The sequence below is a fragment of the Copadichromis virginalis genome, linkage group LG17, assembly GCF_057382275.1.
Source record: "Copadichromis virginalis isolate Kocher_CV1m ecotype Utaka linkage group LG17, C_Virginalis_male_GT1.1, whole genome shotgun sequence".
In the NCBI taxonomy this organism is placed as follows: domain Eukaryota; kingdom Metazoa; phylum Chordata; class Actinopteri; order Cichliformes; family Cichlidae; genus Copadichromis; species Copadichromis virginalis.
The window spans coordinates 28,754,378-28,771,364 of record NC_140634.1 but is presented as its reverse complement, the minus strand read 5'-3'; the positions used below and the strand labels follow the sequence as shown (position 1 = coordinate 28,771,364).

At 41.2% G+C, this 16,987-nt stretch overlaps 1 protein-coding gene across 1 annotated transcript in view; it reads right to left on the bottom strand.

The window, feature by feature from the left end:
* Positions 1–10,554, bottom strand: part of LOC146689640 (protein O-mannosyl-transferase TMTC2-like) — a 67,891-nt gene extending 57,337 nt beyond the window's left edge. Inside the window, exon 1 of the mRNA XM_085436256.1 lies at positions 10,128–10,554. Coding sequence (XP_085292382.1) covers positions 10,128–10,210 — 83 coding nt within the window. The 5' untranslated portion in view covers positions 10,211–10,554. The remainder of the gene's footprint in view (positions 1–10,127) is intronic.
* Between the last annotated feature and the right edge of the window lie 6,433 nt (positions 10,555–16,987).

Genomic DNA, 16,987 nt, shown 5'->3' with positions numbered 1-16,987 from the left:
AGGTAGCAGGGCTGTCATATGATCTCTCCTGAACCCCAAATCCCTCTAGCCCTCACACTAGCTTTCACATTCTCCATGTCTCAGGTTTTTATGAGGTGAGAATCACAAACTGACTTTCCCCCACACACAAACTGGGTATCTGCAGCCAGCCCTGTTCGGGCCCAGAAAGCCTTTTTCATATTACTATATTTTTATTAGCTGACCATGTGTGAAGCTAAGTTAGTGCCAAGGCTGCCAAGCTAATGAATCTCTACTGGTTTTGCGAAGCGCTTGGCACTTGGAATAATAATTAAGGCACAGTGCAATCTGAGTGTACCATGCTGAGATGAATGGGAGTTTCATCGCAGCTCGCATGGCATAATCATTTTACTTCATCATATTCTAGGTATGTCCCAAACAGAAAAACAGTTTGGCAATAAAAAATAAATAAAAAGAACATTTATTCGTCATAATATTCTGGCGAAATTTCTACCCAGCTTAAAATAAAAAGCACTCCAAATATCCAATAAGCTGTAGCTGTTTAGTTGTAAAACACAATATGGTCAGCAGGATTGAATTCTTGAGTATTTTGTTTGCTTGTGTTTATTAAGAAAGAGTTGACACTCACATAGAAATACCTCTAAATTAATTCATTATACTATTTGTTGGGGTTAAGATTTGGTTGAGAGAGATCCAACCTTAGCAAAAACACCAGTGAAACTCATGTCATATGTTTCCAAGACTATCCCAAAACCCCTCTGCAACCACCTATTGCAACCTTCTACCATAAATAGAGAAAAAAGAAAGTTTAAAAAAAAAAGCCTCCACACCAAGCTCCCAGCTCATACCAACCACAAGCATAATCCATCAGCCCAATCATTTACACGACAATCTCCTGACGGCTTCCTCATCACAAGGGAAGGGCTGTCAGTGGTCCCCATACATGAAAAAACAAACCCTTCCACATCCATGAACACATCCTTTTAAGATTGTGATCAATGTTGGGATTTGGTTCACACTCACTTTTCAATGTGTATTGAAACACGACTGCTTTGTCAAGTGCAGGGGAAAAAAAAGAGAGAAAAAAGGCATGTTTGAGTTACTGTCCTGACAGCTGTTCTGGGCTAGAAAAAACTCAACGGTCACTGAAAAATGATACACAATGGCTATTGATTACAAATGGTAGAAAGAGTGACTGTGTGATCCCCGGCTTCGGTTTGGTTTTGTATTACCCCCCAACTGCCACGACTTGTTTTGAAGTCCACCTCACAGCGTAAAGAGGGAATGTGGATGCTCACTCCTACGTAATCCAATGCCACAGAAAAAGTGCCTTGCTTACAAAGAAAAGTTTAGTGCCCTGTGGTAGAAATTCAACCCCATGCTGCTGAACACAGTGATGAAGGGTCTCAGATTAAGAGGATACACGCATTTGGACAGATTATAAATTTAAGACAATGTTTTCACCACTTTATCTACAAACCTGAGAGTTCCGTCCTACCAAATCTAGCATAAGTGCCACATGACAAATCTGTGCCTTTGGTATGTGTATTGTGCAGAGGGCTGGCAATCTTGTAAGCAGAGTTGTCAGTGGCTACCACTGTTTTGGGATACGCATATGGTGTGTACACAGGGAGGGTCGTGGGACTGAGGTTTGGCGGTCCTGTCTTGGCAGAAAGGCGGGGCGACTGCGGCCTGTGGAGCACAAAGGCCAGCCAAGGGTTACTGCAGCAGCCTCAACCAGCCTCATGCATCGCTGGGATCTGATGGGACAAGGAGGGACAACCTAAAAATAACAAATCCATCTCTTTTGTGTGTCTCTGTATTGGGTGCAAGCATGATACAAATATTAGGTGTTCCTTAATAGCTTTGAAAAAGGCACTGAGAAATGTACTGACGGTTTTTTAACATGTTTGCAACAAGCAGATATGTTTATCACCGATTTACCTGCCAGTTTACTATCTGCTTAATTTTTTTGACCTATGAAATGCAAGAAATGCCAATATCAGTTAGCAAAAACTCAGCAACACTAGTAAACCTAAAGACGTTTAGTTTATCATTACACTGGGGAAAGAATACATTAGTTTCTTACTATTGAAAAATCAGATTAGTTGAGGATTTGACATTTTTGCCTTTAAAAAAACAACAACAACCATGACCTAAATGCTGTATGTGAATTGATTAATGATTTTAAACAAAAGTTTATTTCATTAATGACCAGAATTCTACCAAAAGCAAATTTGTGGAGTAATGTATTAACAAAATAACAGTGCAAGTGTTTTTCTCAGAAGAACATGTCAGTTCAGAATAAATAAATGAGAGAAGGCTGAAGCGGACTGGATATGTTTATGATAGTAGGGTAAACTTTTCAGTTAGAAAATGCTGGCGACTGTGTGCAGTCTTGAGAACCAACTCGAGTGGAAAGTAGCATTTATCAAGGGAGTTCCACCATACAAATCTGTGTGTAACAGACAACATGTACAATGTGCAGAACACAAAACATTGTTTACTGTCAGATCCCAAACCATCTGTGTGGTATTAAAGTTATTGTTACTGTACCACATGCGTAAATGTGTGCACTGCTGTAGACTGTGAAACTGAATTTAATCTGTGCCCTGGGGCTGGTGTCGCACATCCCACAATAAGAAAGCCTTGCCTTTGTAAAACCTAGCTTTGTTTGGTATGAATATCCAACAGTATGTCAGAAAAGCTTAAAAGGTCCACTTAGTCCACTTAGGATTGAGGCCTTATCACAAACAAGTAGCACAGCACTGCAGGAAAAGTATGAGAGATTGAGGCTGTAGTCACACAATCCCAGAAACTATATAGCTTTTTACAGTTTTGCTAGCAAGTAACTGGTGAATGTTTGCAAAGATGTTTACCATACAAATTACAAGCTATTGCAAGGAGCTAGCAACAGCAAGCAACCTCCCACAACCACTCCCCAACTGGTTGGGAAACACACATTTTTCCCCTAGTTACCAGTCGTTATTCAGGGTGCCTGACCAGTCTCTTGGCCAGGGCTCTAACAACTGCTTTCACAGCAACTGCCAGAAACTTCTCACATCCACTCGCATCTAGCTGAAAAATACATTTTTTTCTGGTTGCCAGGCAATTGCTAAATGGTCTTTAGGCCTGTGTGACTAGCGCTTTCAACGTAGAGGACCCGGGAACACAGTTCATACAACATCACTTAATGAGGAGGCAGGAATTGTGACCCATTTAAGATAAACTAGTATCATGCAAATGGAGCTGTTTGCATTGTTGTGTGCATTTGCGTAGTGTAACCTTGAAACTGAAGATTTAAAAGGAAACTTAATCTTCACCTTACAACTCTACAATGACAACTTTAAATCAATAAAACCTCTCATAAGATGGTTCTGATCAACAGAAAATGTCTCAGTGCCCCTTTGTTATGAAGAAAAATCTCTGCAAGTGGTTTTATTTACCACTCCTGTAAAAGCTTTGAGCTCATGCCATTTCAAGGAGATTGGCCTTGATATTTCATTCTCTGTCTTCAGCTGATCTATTGCCATTTGTTCCCTTAAACGTGGAGCTAGACAACCACTATAGGGGAAATCTAATTCACCCCATTCAACTTCCTGACTTCTCCAAGCCTTCAGTTTTGAAGCCACAATATCTTAAAGGTCGACCACTAAGTGCTTACGTTGACTAAATCTGCAAGTAATCAAGATGAGACTCCTTCCCCTGCCTTCCTATTGTTTTAATGATAGTCTGAGGTCTCCATCCCAAGTGTAAGGAGTCTGCAGAAACAAGACATCAATGGCAACACTTCTTAAAGCTAGGGAGCAAAAACATATGTGAATGGTTATTGGGTGCATATGATGGTGACACATTACCAGAAAAGATTTTTTTTCACCACGAAACCACACTTTTCATGAGGTCTGCCCATTTCTCCTCGAAAGCACAAATCCTTTAGTACGCAAATCTGGTTAAAAGTTCCTTGCCTCAAAACTATCTCAAATTACTGTTCATAAAGACCCTTTTTCATCAGTTATCCTTACCACACTTTAATTCTGTCTTCAGGCATTTTACACTCAAAACTCTTCCTGACAGACACAGGCCGTTTCACCTCAGCTGGATTACTTGCTCCACACATAGTTCAGAAAAAGAGACTTTGTTCAATCATTTGATTAGCTTTCCTCTTGCCTCAATATTTAGCATCTCCAAGCACATACTGTAACTTAAACAGCCTCAACGCAACTAGGGCAGATGTTTTAGATAATTATTCCACTAGAGGCAACGGGATTCCTGGCAGCATTTAATATGGTGGGCTGAAACTGATCACAACGAGCCTCAACCCATAAGAGATAATAATTATGAGCCGTTATGATAAACAGATTTGATCGAGAGGTGACAGGGGGCATTTGGTTAGAAATGACTTTTTTGTGCAATGTGCTAATTATAATTTTTCATTTCCTCAGCCTCAAAAATAAGTTATTCCAAAACATTAAATTGTTTCTTACTTTTCAGTCATGATACCATGTGTCACCACATCCGCGGTGGTGGATATTTTAATGAGGTATTTCAGTAATGGGTAATGTAACAGCACACGAAAGAAGTTTTTCTTCAATGCTTTTTGCCAAATAGGCTCTGTAAGACCTGGTTATCATTTTTTGAAAATATTTGTGTGGAAATGTCTTCAATGTGCATTATTTTTTAAAAGTGAGGAGGAGGTGACTTTTCTGTTTGTAACATAAAGTCCAGCTGTATGCATCTACGGAAAACTGCCCCTTAACTCCTTTGATCCATGTCCCCAGTAGAACTTCCTGATGAGGTTAGGGTCTTAATCATTGCTTTAAAGCATTTTTGAATACAGCATGATGTTTATTTTGTAAAACTACAATCCCATTAGCTTCACAAAGAACAATACAGCAGGCTCTACTGTGAGAAGTCGCAACTATATACAGCGTAAAAGGTAGATGTAGCAACCATGACATCACCCACTGGTTTCTAAAGTCCTGTTTTGAAGCCTCAAAGTCTTTTTGCAACCACAACTATCACCATCTGGTGGCCCTCGGAGAAAAACCAGGTTTAAGGCACTTCTGACCTGCATACATGTTCTACTGTTAATGTACACTATCACATGAGCGTGTGACATCTGTTTTCAAAAGGTTAAGACAGAAAAAGTGAAATACCTGCTGCTGAAAACTAAATATAAAAGAGGAGAGTTTTGGGGGGTTTTTTGCCTCCCACTACCTACGGTTTGGAGCTATTTTGGAAAAACAAAGCATTCTGTCTCCTTTAGATCCTCCTTTTAGTCTGGCTTTCATAGAGCTCACTGTGGCTGCTTCTATATACAGATCCTCTTGCAGTTCTCTTAGCCAGGGTGTGCCACAAGGTTCTGTTTTGGGGCCTTCATTGTTTATGCACCGACTTTCATAGGTGCTTAAGATTATATATAAAGTTGGAAGGCTTAACAATGGGGAAACATAAATCCTTGTTTGTGCTCTGAACAGATTTGAGCCTCAGGTAATATAAACTCTTGTCCCCTTTGCACGGTTACCAAATCTTTTATCAGGAACCTTGGGGTGACTTTTGACTCTGCTGTTACTTTGGATGTTAATGTTACATTTCTGGTTAACTTTAAACTTTCAGAGGTCTGCATGGAAGAGCACCAGCATACATCAGTGAACTTTTACATCCACACATTCCCTTAGGTCATGTGATCGGGGCATGCTGGCTGTGCAGCATACAAGGCCGAGATCTAAAGGAGATAGAGCTTTTGCAACAGTGGCCTCCAGACCCTGGAACTTTCTCCCACTGAGCTTAAGATCTGTGGACTCAGTGGTCTCTTAAAGGTTACTGATATAAAAACTATGTAACCATCAGTATTTGCATAGTTTAAGGATTTTTTTTGTTTGTTTGATTTTTTTGCTTTAGCAAGAGCTTGACTGAGTTTTGATATTGTCTATGTCTTCTACAAATCCTAGAAATTTAGTAGTCAAGTAGAACTACACAATCATCAGTACTCAGTTTGACACCAAAACAAAACGATTATCCCTGAACACAAACTCCTATACTGAAAATTTAAGTAACAAAATTAGACAGAAGTGAAACATAATGAAATGTTAGTAGGCTGCTCATTGACCAGCCTAACACTACTGTGAGGTATAAAGTTAGTCACATTAAATTACCTCAAGGCTGATTTTTACAACGGCAATACCAGATGTCTCAAGCAAAAGGGTAACATAAATTTTTAGGGTAATAAAAGAAGGACAGAACATTGGATATTGTTTAATGCTGAAGTTTTTAAACAGATCTAGATGCTGGTCTATTAGATACATTGCTAATATTAGAAGTATTTCGTCCCTTTGTCTGAGTAAAGGTATTGCAAATACCAGTTCTGGCAACATCCCTACTATGTTCAGTAACAGACTGGCTAGGGCGTGCCTCCCTCCCCCCTCCCCTCAAAAAATAACCTGTAGAACATGTAACTGTTAGATCCAGTTAGACTCAGGTAACCTATCTTGTTTACATTATGTTTATGTTTGAGCTGATAGAAAAATATTACAACAGAAAAAAAATGGCTATATGGCAGCTGTACAGAAGACAAAAGAAATACTTGAAAACTTTTTGTGTAGTTAACTCCTGATTCAGTCTGCTGTTGAGCACATAGACATGTAAAATCCTTACTATTAAGTGAGCATGCTTCCACAACGTGACTACATACAGAAGGAAGCAAGAAAAGCAGGATTTTCTGGATTTGATTCTGTTTTCTCTGAAAGTGCACAAGGCAGTTTTGTTTGTTTTAGTAAGTGTTCCACAATGCTAAGCAATGTGTGCATCATTAACATACATAATCCATTAGCACTTCAATTCAAAGCTATATGGTTTGAACTATGATGAAAGGGTGCTCCTAAAAGGCAATCTCATCTTGATGCATTTATTGGTTAACCACAAAACCCGAGCTAGAAAAGGAGCAGATGCTGCAACTAACAGACTCTGTGATCCTCAGTCTTCACTGTGCCACTTCTTTTGACTCACTATATGTGTGGTATATTTAATTAGCGCTGAAAATATGGAGATTTTTACAGTGCACTTTTCAGGACCACGTTGTGCCATACAACAAAATCCATACGTAGCCAAACTTGTGCAGCCCCGGGAGATGAAACTGTTTGGCTAAAACAAAGAAGGAAGATGTTTTCACTTCAATCCCCTTGGGGACCGTAATGCACTTCTGAGCTGAACAGAGGGTCTGTGACGTTACTGGGGTCACAGATGTTTCTTGGAGACACTGAAAGCCACTTAGCATGCATTTCATTTCTCTCCTCATTCATTTATCTCTTGTCCTTGCCTCACATTTGGCATCCGCTGAATAATGCCATCTAAGTGAAGACATCCATTCAGCCACTTGATCCATTAGTCAAAAGGTGTGGTTATAAAATCAATATTATTGAGATGTCAGAATTACACGGAGCCACATTTGTCAAAGCTGCGATGATGGGTATTCAAAGGAAAGTTCAGAGGTTATGGTGAATACATTTTCCAATCTATTACCAAATCTCTCACGCAATCAATCTGACAAATACAAACATCACCACTATGGACATTTTGTTTTTTATGGATGAAACCATAGATGAAAAGTCTGCCCTTACATTTGGCTAAACCCAAGGAAAGCCCTAGAGTAAAAGAAGTCTTGATCTTTTTCCCTGAGTCAAATATGGCCTGGCTCAACTCCCCTCCCAGCTCCCGTAAAACTTAGTCATTTCACACGCAGAGGCTTTTCATTGTGATTACCACTGGCCAAGAGACTTCTTGGCCAGGCCCTGAGCAATGCCCAGGAAAAACACTTGACATGATTGAAAAAGCAGAGACACGCCATAACATCCCCACAACTCGGAGTGCCTGAATTGAGAGGTTTTATCTGCTTCAGCATCTTGTGTAGGATGCTAGGAGCTGCATGTGACATGTAATGAGAATTTGATTAGAGAGTTAAAGGTAAGATAAGATCACGTAAGCTCCCTACCAGGGGACAAACAAACTTGACTACAACCAAATCAGTCTTTGCAGAGAGCTCCGTACCAGAACGATTAGTTGAACTCTCCTCCACTTCAATCCTTCTCCCACCTTAACCTTTTGCTCATAACTCTCGTTCAAACCCTGAGGGAAGAGACCGGGAGCGCACGACTCTTGACCCCAAGAGAGGACTCCGTTTGATGAACGACCAGGGAATGTCAGACCTCTGATTGGTATTCAGCCTCCTCCATCTGAAAGCACTGAACCAAAACACCAGTTCTTGTCCCCCAGAGTGTAAATTACCATGGTGACTTTGATAAATACACAAGGTTGGGTGGGGGAGATACTGAACTTTCACTGACGGGATGAAGAGCAAGCGTAGGCTGGAGTGGGCAGAGCAGTTCCCCCGGATAATCTTTCACCGACTGGCTTTTTGACAACCTTGCAATGCCGTGCAGACAAAGCCGATGGCCACAGAACCTCTGGGCATTTTTACAGGGGGATACTTGGCGAGGTGCGATGTAACTGAAGATAGAATACGAAATTTATTCCTACCACCACTCGCACGTTTCTGTGCTGCGTCACCTCCTTTTTCTTCACTCCGTCCTACTCAAACACAGCACACAGAGGGGTCACCGATGGTGCTGAAAAGTGAAAGTGGGGGGATATTTTGACTTATAAGGGCTGTCCATAGATGCTAGCCAGGCAGCAACCTTTCTGACTGAGCTGTGGCTGAATAAGGGAGGGAGCCTGCTCTCGGTCTGTTCATGCTTTTAATCCACAGAGAAACCTACCGCATACCTTGCATATCAGCAGCTTCGCCCCATGATTCAACACTTGATAATGGAAGATGAATTGATATCAGGATTCACAGAGCCAAGCTCTCTTTATGGCCATATACAGTATTTCAAGGTCAGTGGGGAACTATCTGTCCAGATGTTCTTTTTCAAAGGAGCCCAGCTGTGCTGCAACTCCCAGGCATTTACATTACAAATTGGCGATTCTAACAAGCACAGATGCATTGCGAGCATACCCACTCCCTGAAATGTACCACATTTTTCTCTTTTGTACATGCCTAGTGTCACCTAATCTGATCTTCTGCATTTTGTTGAGCCCCTTATGCTTATGGAACCATCTATCTTACTGGTTTGCGCACATCTTTTTTCCTTTTTTACTTCTCAGACTGTATGAAGACAATAAAGACCAATTGCAGTTTCTCCAGAACTTGGAGAATTATGTTTTACAGCATTAAAAAACGAACATTTGGGCTCTTGGCTGTTAATTGGATATAGTGTATAAAATAGGTGAATATTTGTCAGCGTTTTATAGGCTAAACAATAGAGGAGTCAATGGAAAAAATAATGAGCAGATAAATCTTGCTGATGCAGATATCCCTAAACATAAGACTTCTGTATGTTTGCTTTACAGTGATCATAACTTTGAGTCCTGTTTTGTCCACCTTTACATTTTACAGTAGATCCCTGTCCATCTCTGTCCAGAGGTTCTCTCTAATCGCTCTTCCATAGCTATTAAAATGCTGGCATGTTTATTCAGCTATTTGCAAAATCACTCCCGGTTTAAATTAGCCTTATTCCCCGGAGAGTAGGGCATTGTTAGAACAAGCATGAGTGCAACACAAAGAGCATCAGAAGCAGTGCATGTGCATGCAGGCGAGGGGACCAGGGCTGCTATCGGTTCACAACGTGTTGAACTTGAGCTGTGAGGTTCCTTACTGTGGAAATAAACCCCGCGTCTCTGTGGACTTTAATCATGTCCATCATACTTAAGAATTATTTGTGGGGCTAAACACAGAACATTAAGACGTACACTTAGTCATGAGGCTATATGAACTCAAGAGCAGCTCAAGTTATATGAACGCACAGTTGAGCACAGTAGATGCTTTAGGAATATTACAACATTTATTTAACGCTTGGGTTTTAGTGCACTCCCACCCCCTCACTCTGTCTTTGTGTCTTGCCTTAAGCCGACAAATAAGCGGTGATTCATCACAGGCTACAGACAAAAGCACATGCAAACATGCGGACAGGAGCAACGACCCGTCCCTCTCCGCTTCCCTTCCGTGCCGACGTACCCGGAGGAGATGACAAGTGTAGGAGCGGACTGTGATGTTGTTGGCAGCGGCGCTGCTACGCTCTGTAGGCGAAACCTACCTGTCATCGTAGCAGAAATCTGCGTCCAGCGTGTTCAGATAGAGACCCACAGCCACGGCGGTGCACACGAGCTCCGTGATCATCTCTCAAAACCAAAGTGGGAGAGGAACCGGGATAGAAATGATTGGAATCAGGTCCCCTCGTCTCTCTGTTTGTGTGTCTCTCTCTCTCTGAAGTCTCTGTTATTATGCTCTCAATTCAGCCGCTCGGCAGCAGAGCTCTACAGGCAACGCAGGGCATTTTCCCGTGTCATGCAAAGTGTGTCAAAGTTTCCCTTATCACCCTCTAACCCATTGTGCTGTGAAACGCGTCAAGCCTGGAGAAGTGGAGGTGCAGCTGTCGCCCGGTCCGGCTCGGAACGGTGCGCATTTCTGTGCTGCGGTGCCTTCAGTGTGAGCATCTCCCTGCCTTGGCACTGGAGAGAGCAGAGCGGGGAGACGCATGTGGTTTTCAGGGAGGGTGAGCATGCGCAATGGGCTCTGCATTGGCGAGAAAAGGGAGAAAAGGTGGCGAGTGAAGTAAGGATTTGTGGTTTTGCGTGTTACTGATGGGCTACACTGCAAATCAATTATAAACAGGGAGTCATGCATGAAATGGTAGTTGCAGATTGTTGCCATGACAAGATTATATTTTTGATTTCATGGCACGGAATCCAATTTTAACCAAAAATGAGGAACAGACTTCCATAGGTCAGGACCTCTGTATTCTTCTAGTGTGGCACGGTAAATATTATTAGTCTAAAATATGACGTGGTGTTACAATGATGTAACTGTGAGCTGGAAAACAAACCTTTGGGGAGTAAAAACACACAAAAAAAAAACAATATTAAAATAAAAGAAAGCTTTGGTTGCCGAACAAGTGCCACTCTCTGGAGCTAAAATAGGATGCAAACATCAAAGTGTAGTTCCTCCAGTTGCCACTTGATGATCCTAAAGCTAATCAGTTTCTATAGATTCACATTTTAAAATGTCACACTAAAGCTGTGAAATTTACATGTTTTTAGCCTGGGTTTGGTCTTCATAGCCAATTTGCCTCTTTAATACAGTTTTTAAGTTACTCTTGAATTTTTCTGTAGCTTAAAATTAGAGCCAAAGCAGCTTTGATTGACCACTGTGCTGACACAGCTGATCGCTAACCTTAGCTCATAGCTCACCACTTCACCTTCTAATTTTTGACACTAAGAAGCAAACATGTCAGTTGCCAAACTGTTACCACTGAGACTTTGAAATGCAGAGCACAGAGACTGAAATCACAATGGCCATGAGTATCTTTTGTGTCCACATGGTGTATCTGAAATAGGATTTGAATGGTTGAAATTCAGGTTGCTGCGGTGGTCTTCATGTGACTTTAGAAGGGAGAATGGTGACCATCAACCCTTAGCCCCCTTAGGGATTCAGTAGCTCTGCTGCGATCCTACTGGTGGAGGATAGAGGCGAATTCACACAAGGTTGCTTTGAATGATTTTTTAATTCCACAGTTCTATCGTGTTTGAAGCGGTCTTCTCTAACCAAGGATGAGAGGTAGATAAACAGTGCCTCCATCCAAAGGGAACAAATGGTTGCTGTATTGTTTGAGTATGAAAATTTAGATTATTATATTTTATGGCTTCTGCCATCACCAGCTTTCTGGTAGCACTGCCGCTTCACCGAGTTCGATACTTCCTGGGCCCTTCCTGTGTGTAGTTTGCATGTTGCATTTACATGCAAACCACATGCATTTTCTCCAGGCACTCAGGATTCCTCCCAAAGCCAAAAGACATGCATTTTAGACAGTTTGATTGTAAATTGGCTGTAAAATGTTGGTGAGACATAGATAAACTGCTACAGATTTAATTGTAAGGTGAATATGGCTTATAGTGTAAACCATTGTGAGTGGTTAGTAAGACTAGAAACGTGCCATGTGAGTCAAAGAAAAGTACACTGAAGCTGTTCCTGTGGCATGTTTCGGCCCAATGTGATAGTAACACACACTGTATTGTCTTTTCCTTTACTTTGTCAGTAGTTTTTACCTTTTACTGATTTTTCTGTTTCAACATGTTTTGCCTAATATGAAAATATATAATTTGTATATATTCAAACGCCATTCTCATGCTGCAAGGGGATAACAGATAATAATTTCTTAGCACTTTCTCATCAGGCATATGTTGCCTAATGACTGCAAACTGGTGGAAGCCTCAGGCCCTTTTTCTTTGAAATTCTATTTAAATTTAACTCTGGGAAGCTGAGATGGGAAGCCACTCCCACTGCAGGCGTCACATTAGCTTCTTTCTTACTCCAAATTGAAAATATTGATTAATTTGCAACACCAACCCCCCACTGTCTCTATGGAGAAGCGTTACTGAGAGAGTAGGTGTGATTGATTAACTACTGTACCTCACCCTATGGTGAGCACGCATAATAGTTTGGAAACGCTTTTGGCCCCGCTGACTACCAGCTGGACAAACGCCTGTCCCACAGTTGGGGATCCAAGACGATAAATCCAGGGCAGAGCAGCGGAGAAAGAAAAACAGATGGCTGGAGGAGGATGTATAGAACATACGGGCACTGGCTGACAATGGCTGAGACAGTGACAAAAAATTCAGGGTGGAAGTAAGAGAGACATTTGTACCAGTGACCCTAATTCTGAGCAGGACTTGACCTCCACCTCATGGAACTTGTCTGCTGGATTATTTAGGAGACCTGAGACTTATGTTGATGTTTTTCCTCTTCTAAAGTATTCATCAGTGTCAAGAGGTAACAAATGAGAGTTGGTGTTGGGCTGTTGGAAGAGATTTGATCTATTTAACAGTTTATGAATGAGACAAGCTCAAAATATATCCCTTTTTTATGTTAGTCATTATAGATAAGGAGTCTTGTGAATGATCATTGTCACAAGCTATACTCAAACAAACACATGCTAGGAGGCAAACACAAAGATGAACACTGTGCCCTCTGTCTGCCCCAAAGGGACAAGGAGATGCTCTGTATGGGAGAAGCCCGCACAAGTAATTAAGGGATTAGTAACGGAAAAAATCAGGAAAAAATATTCCAGGGGAAAGAATAAACAGCTCCAGGGCAAAACAAACACATTGAAGGGAATAAGTGTTTACTCCCTCAGACTGATTACCTGCAACCCTCTTACCGTGTTGGCTCGTAACGAACATATTCCGTGCTCTTTTGGTGTAAACAGCCAAGAATCCTAAACAAAAACATCCTATTTTGGTTTCAGATGCCGGCCCGAAAGGTCACTCGAGGCCTCAGTAAGTGGAGGATGAGGAGTCTTTTGAGCATTCAGTGCATTTGCCATAATTGATTAATGTATTTTTCCTTCTTTCATTTCCTGTTTGCTTTCTGTTTTGGGGGGAAGTGGCAATCATTTTTAAAGCTTATAATTTAAAACGTATGTGTTTGATCATTAAAACCAGATTTTGTTTTGCTCATGGAAAAAGCTAATGCTCGCATACTGAATATGATATGCATCCAGACTTGTTTTTGCATGATTCTTCACAATGAACATTATGTTTGTTGTTGATTAGCATAAAGACAGCATGGCTCTGTCCTAAGCCAACAAACCTAACCTGCCACTATCTCCAAAGGTCACATGTTGTGAATTATTTATTGTATTCAAAGCTACGGTTTTACACTGGGGTGTGCATTAAACTATTTCTTGTGTACAAGCAGTAACCTTATATTTCCAGGGGTTTTACCATCTGCCTCTCACTACTGTGTGCTCACTACTCCTAATAGCGTCATTATACAAGTGCACAGGTTAAATAAATATGTTCTTTAGCAGTTCACAAAGCAAATCTTAAGTAAAGTAAAAGGCAAAACTGACAACAGGGCAAATATTAAATGCCACAACTATGTCCACTTCCTCATCCCTTTTAGCCCTACAGAGCAAGTAATGGTAATTTCCACATGCTATTCACTCCGGAACCACTGCTTCTTCCCCTGAAGCAGATTGACATCACACAGGAAAAAGATAATCACAGCTGGAAGGACCAGGCCTCACAGAAATAGCACACTCGTGGTATTAATATCAACATTGAAGCTTGGCAACCGAAAATCAGAACCTCAGATCAAACCCACCCTGGTTTGTGGAACATCCGCAAAAGCCTTCACGTCCTAATTCAGGAAGATCAGAAATATCATTTTGTCTTGAATAAGTGTGAGCACGATTATTGTTTTGGCTTGGGCAGTAAATTAAAGTAGATAAGTTAATGAGGTTTTGTTATTTGACATTTACTTTTAAATCAAGATAATGGTTGACTGAAGTTGGCTTGAATAGTGGTTAAAAATGTCACTGGATTGTGTTCTTTTTGTAAAAAAAATAAAACCTGTATTAAATAAAAAAGTTGCCCTAATGTGAGGATAATGAAAACACTCATGTGTAGTACAGTATTAGTATCTTAGAGTATTTTATTGAACAGCATTGAGCTTCTGTGCTCATAGCCACTCTGTGTATTTGAGCGTATATACACTCACAGGCCACTTTGTTGGATACTACCTCACTGGGCTGGACCCCCTTCTGTCTTAGTGGGATCCAGCCCAGAAGTGCCTTTATTCTTTATGGCACAGGTTCAACAGGGTGCTGGAAACATTCCTCAGAGATTTTGGTCACTTTGACACAATAAGATTATGCAGTTGCTCCAGATTTATCAGTTTCACACTCATAATGTGAATCTTCTGGTGCACAACATCCCAAAGGTGCTCTATTAGATTAAGATCTGGTGACTGTGGGGGCTGTTTTAGTGCACTGCTATGTTCAGTATATTAGTTTGTGCTGGTTTGAGCTTTGCGACATGGTCCATGATCCACGATTTTCATGTTGTTTATGCCATATTCGGACCTTAGCATCCAAATGTCAGAGCAGACGATGTTTCTGTTAAACTTCTGCCTCACTTTCATGTTCTTACCTGACAGGACTCGTTTCTGGTGTGGCCTTCTGCTCCTGTGGCCCATCTGCTGCAAAGTTTGATGTGCTATGAGTTCAGAGCAGTTCTTCTGCATACCTTAGTTGTAACGAGTAATTATTAGAGTTAGTCTGGCCATTTTCCTCTGACCTCTGACATCGACAAGATATGTCCACCCAGAGAACTGCTTTTCACTGGATATTTCTCTTATTTTGAGTATTCTTCGTCAACTCCAGAGATGATTGTGTGGGAAAATCCCAGTAGATAATGTTTTGATGGTTTTGATAATGTCACATTTAATGCACTGAGTTACTACCATGTGATTGTCTGATTATTTATTTACTTGCAACAAGCAGTTGAACTGGTGAACCTAATGAAGTGGATGTCGCTGTAAAAGAACATTACTGCCCTTTAATAATATATATAAGACAAACTGTTGTGTAACACTGACTTTGGACTTTCTGCTGACCACACGTAACAGCGTTTCTTTTTTTTTCTCTATTTTTTCATGACTTAGCAGATGTTTTAAATCAGTCTAATTTGCTATTAATCTGGATACCATTCCAAGGGAGCGGGCAAGATGAATGGAAAATATGAATCAGAACGACAAGAACTGTTTTTCAAAGGATGTGATGACTGTGTTTCACACTGAAAACATCATTTGTCCATTCTCTCTTAAGTGGTTCTTCACGGCGACGCTATTTGGAGCGGCGAGTCAAACATTTACATAGTTTGACATCCCTGTTTACACTTCCACAGATAAATCTCTGACAGGTGAATGCGTTTTGGTCCACGTGCGTCTTCAGAGAATGTATCTGCAGAGGCCGGAGGTGATAACAATAAAAAACAAGCCGCGTGTTTCCAGCGCAACGTCCAGCTGAATCTCTTTATTTCCACAAGCCTGCCGTCATATGCGGCGACAAGGTGGTTTGTGACTGGCACGCAATCTCCCAAAAGTCCCCTGTTTCTGTTTAGGTAAAAGACAGCACCACAACAACCGATTCTTTAGATGGAACATATTAAAATAACAGCAGAGACCTAATCTTAATTCACAATCTGGTATTTTAGAAATGACTACTTGTAGTAGTCATGCTATCTCTGATAAAGTTCAGCACTTCCCTTTGACATTGTATCCTTTAATTATTTTGGATTCATTGACTAAGACTTTGTTTTCCCTCTCGGATGAAAGAGCATTCTTCCAGTCTACATTCATTCACACGGACCTGCTGTGTAATAGAGATATTACTGGACAGTAGTGCCTATTACGTTAGTGGACCCTTGAGATTTTTTCTTTAGTTTAAATCAGGGAGGGTGGCAGGAGCTTGTATTGTATCCAAACACCACCGTGAGAAACAGTGATCGCAGCTGAAAGCAAATGTGTTGACACACTCCCCTCGCTTCCTCTCTGCTTCCTCTCTGCTTCCTCTCATTCCTACCTTACAGTGAGAAGTCTTAGATGGGAACGCTTTGAATGATTTTCCTTGGAGACGATTTCTGTCTGAAGCCGTCATCGCACCCTGAAACATTTCTTTCCCTGTCATCTGTCAACTGCAAATCAGGAAATTGCAGTTTGCCTACACTGCGCCGACTATACCTTTCAACTGGTTTCTTTCACGTGCCTGTGTCGGATGCAGGCCTTTCATCGTGCCATTTTCCTCCTCTTCCTTGTGGGCACATGAAAAGGAGATTTTTGAATTTGCGTAAACATGCGTGCTAGAAGTCAAAGATGGGAAAGGTCAAGAGGACGTGACTCACACGCCGCAACAAAACCCGACAATATTTATATCCTAAACAAGCTTTGTACACATCTTGAATTGTTTGTATTCGTGTCAGTCCAGTTTGGCCACTACAGCAGGCTGTCAGTGTGAAGCACGGTGCCGGATCCAAACACGGTCCAGACACAGCAGAGAGAGCCTCGCCATGTGTCTTTACAGAGATAAAAATAACACTCGAGGACACAGCTTCACCA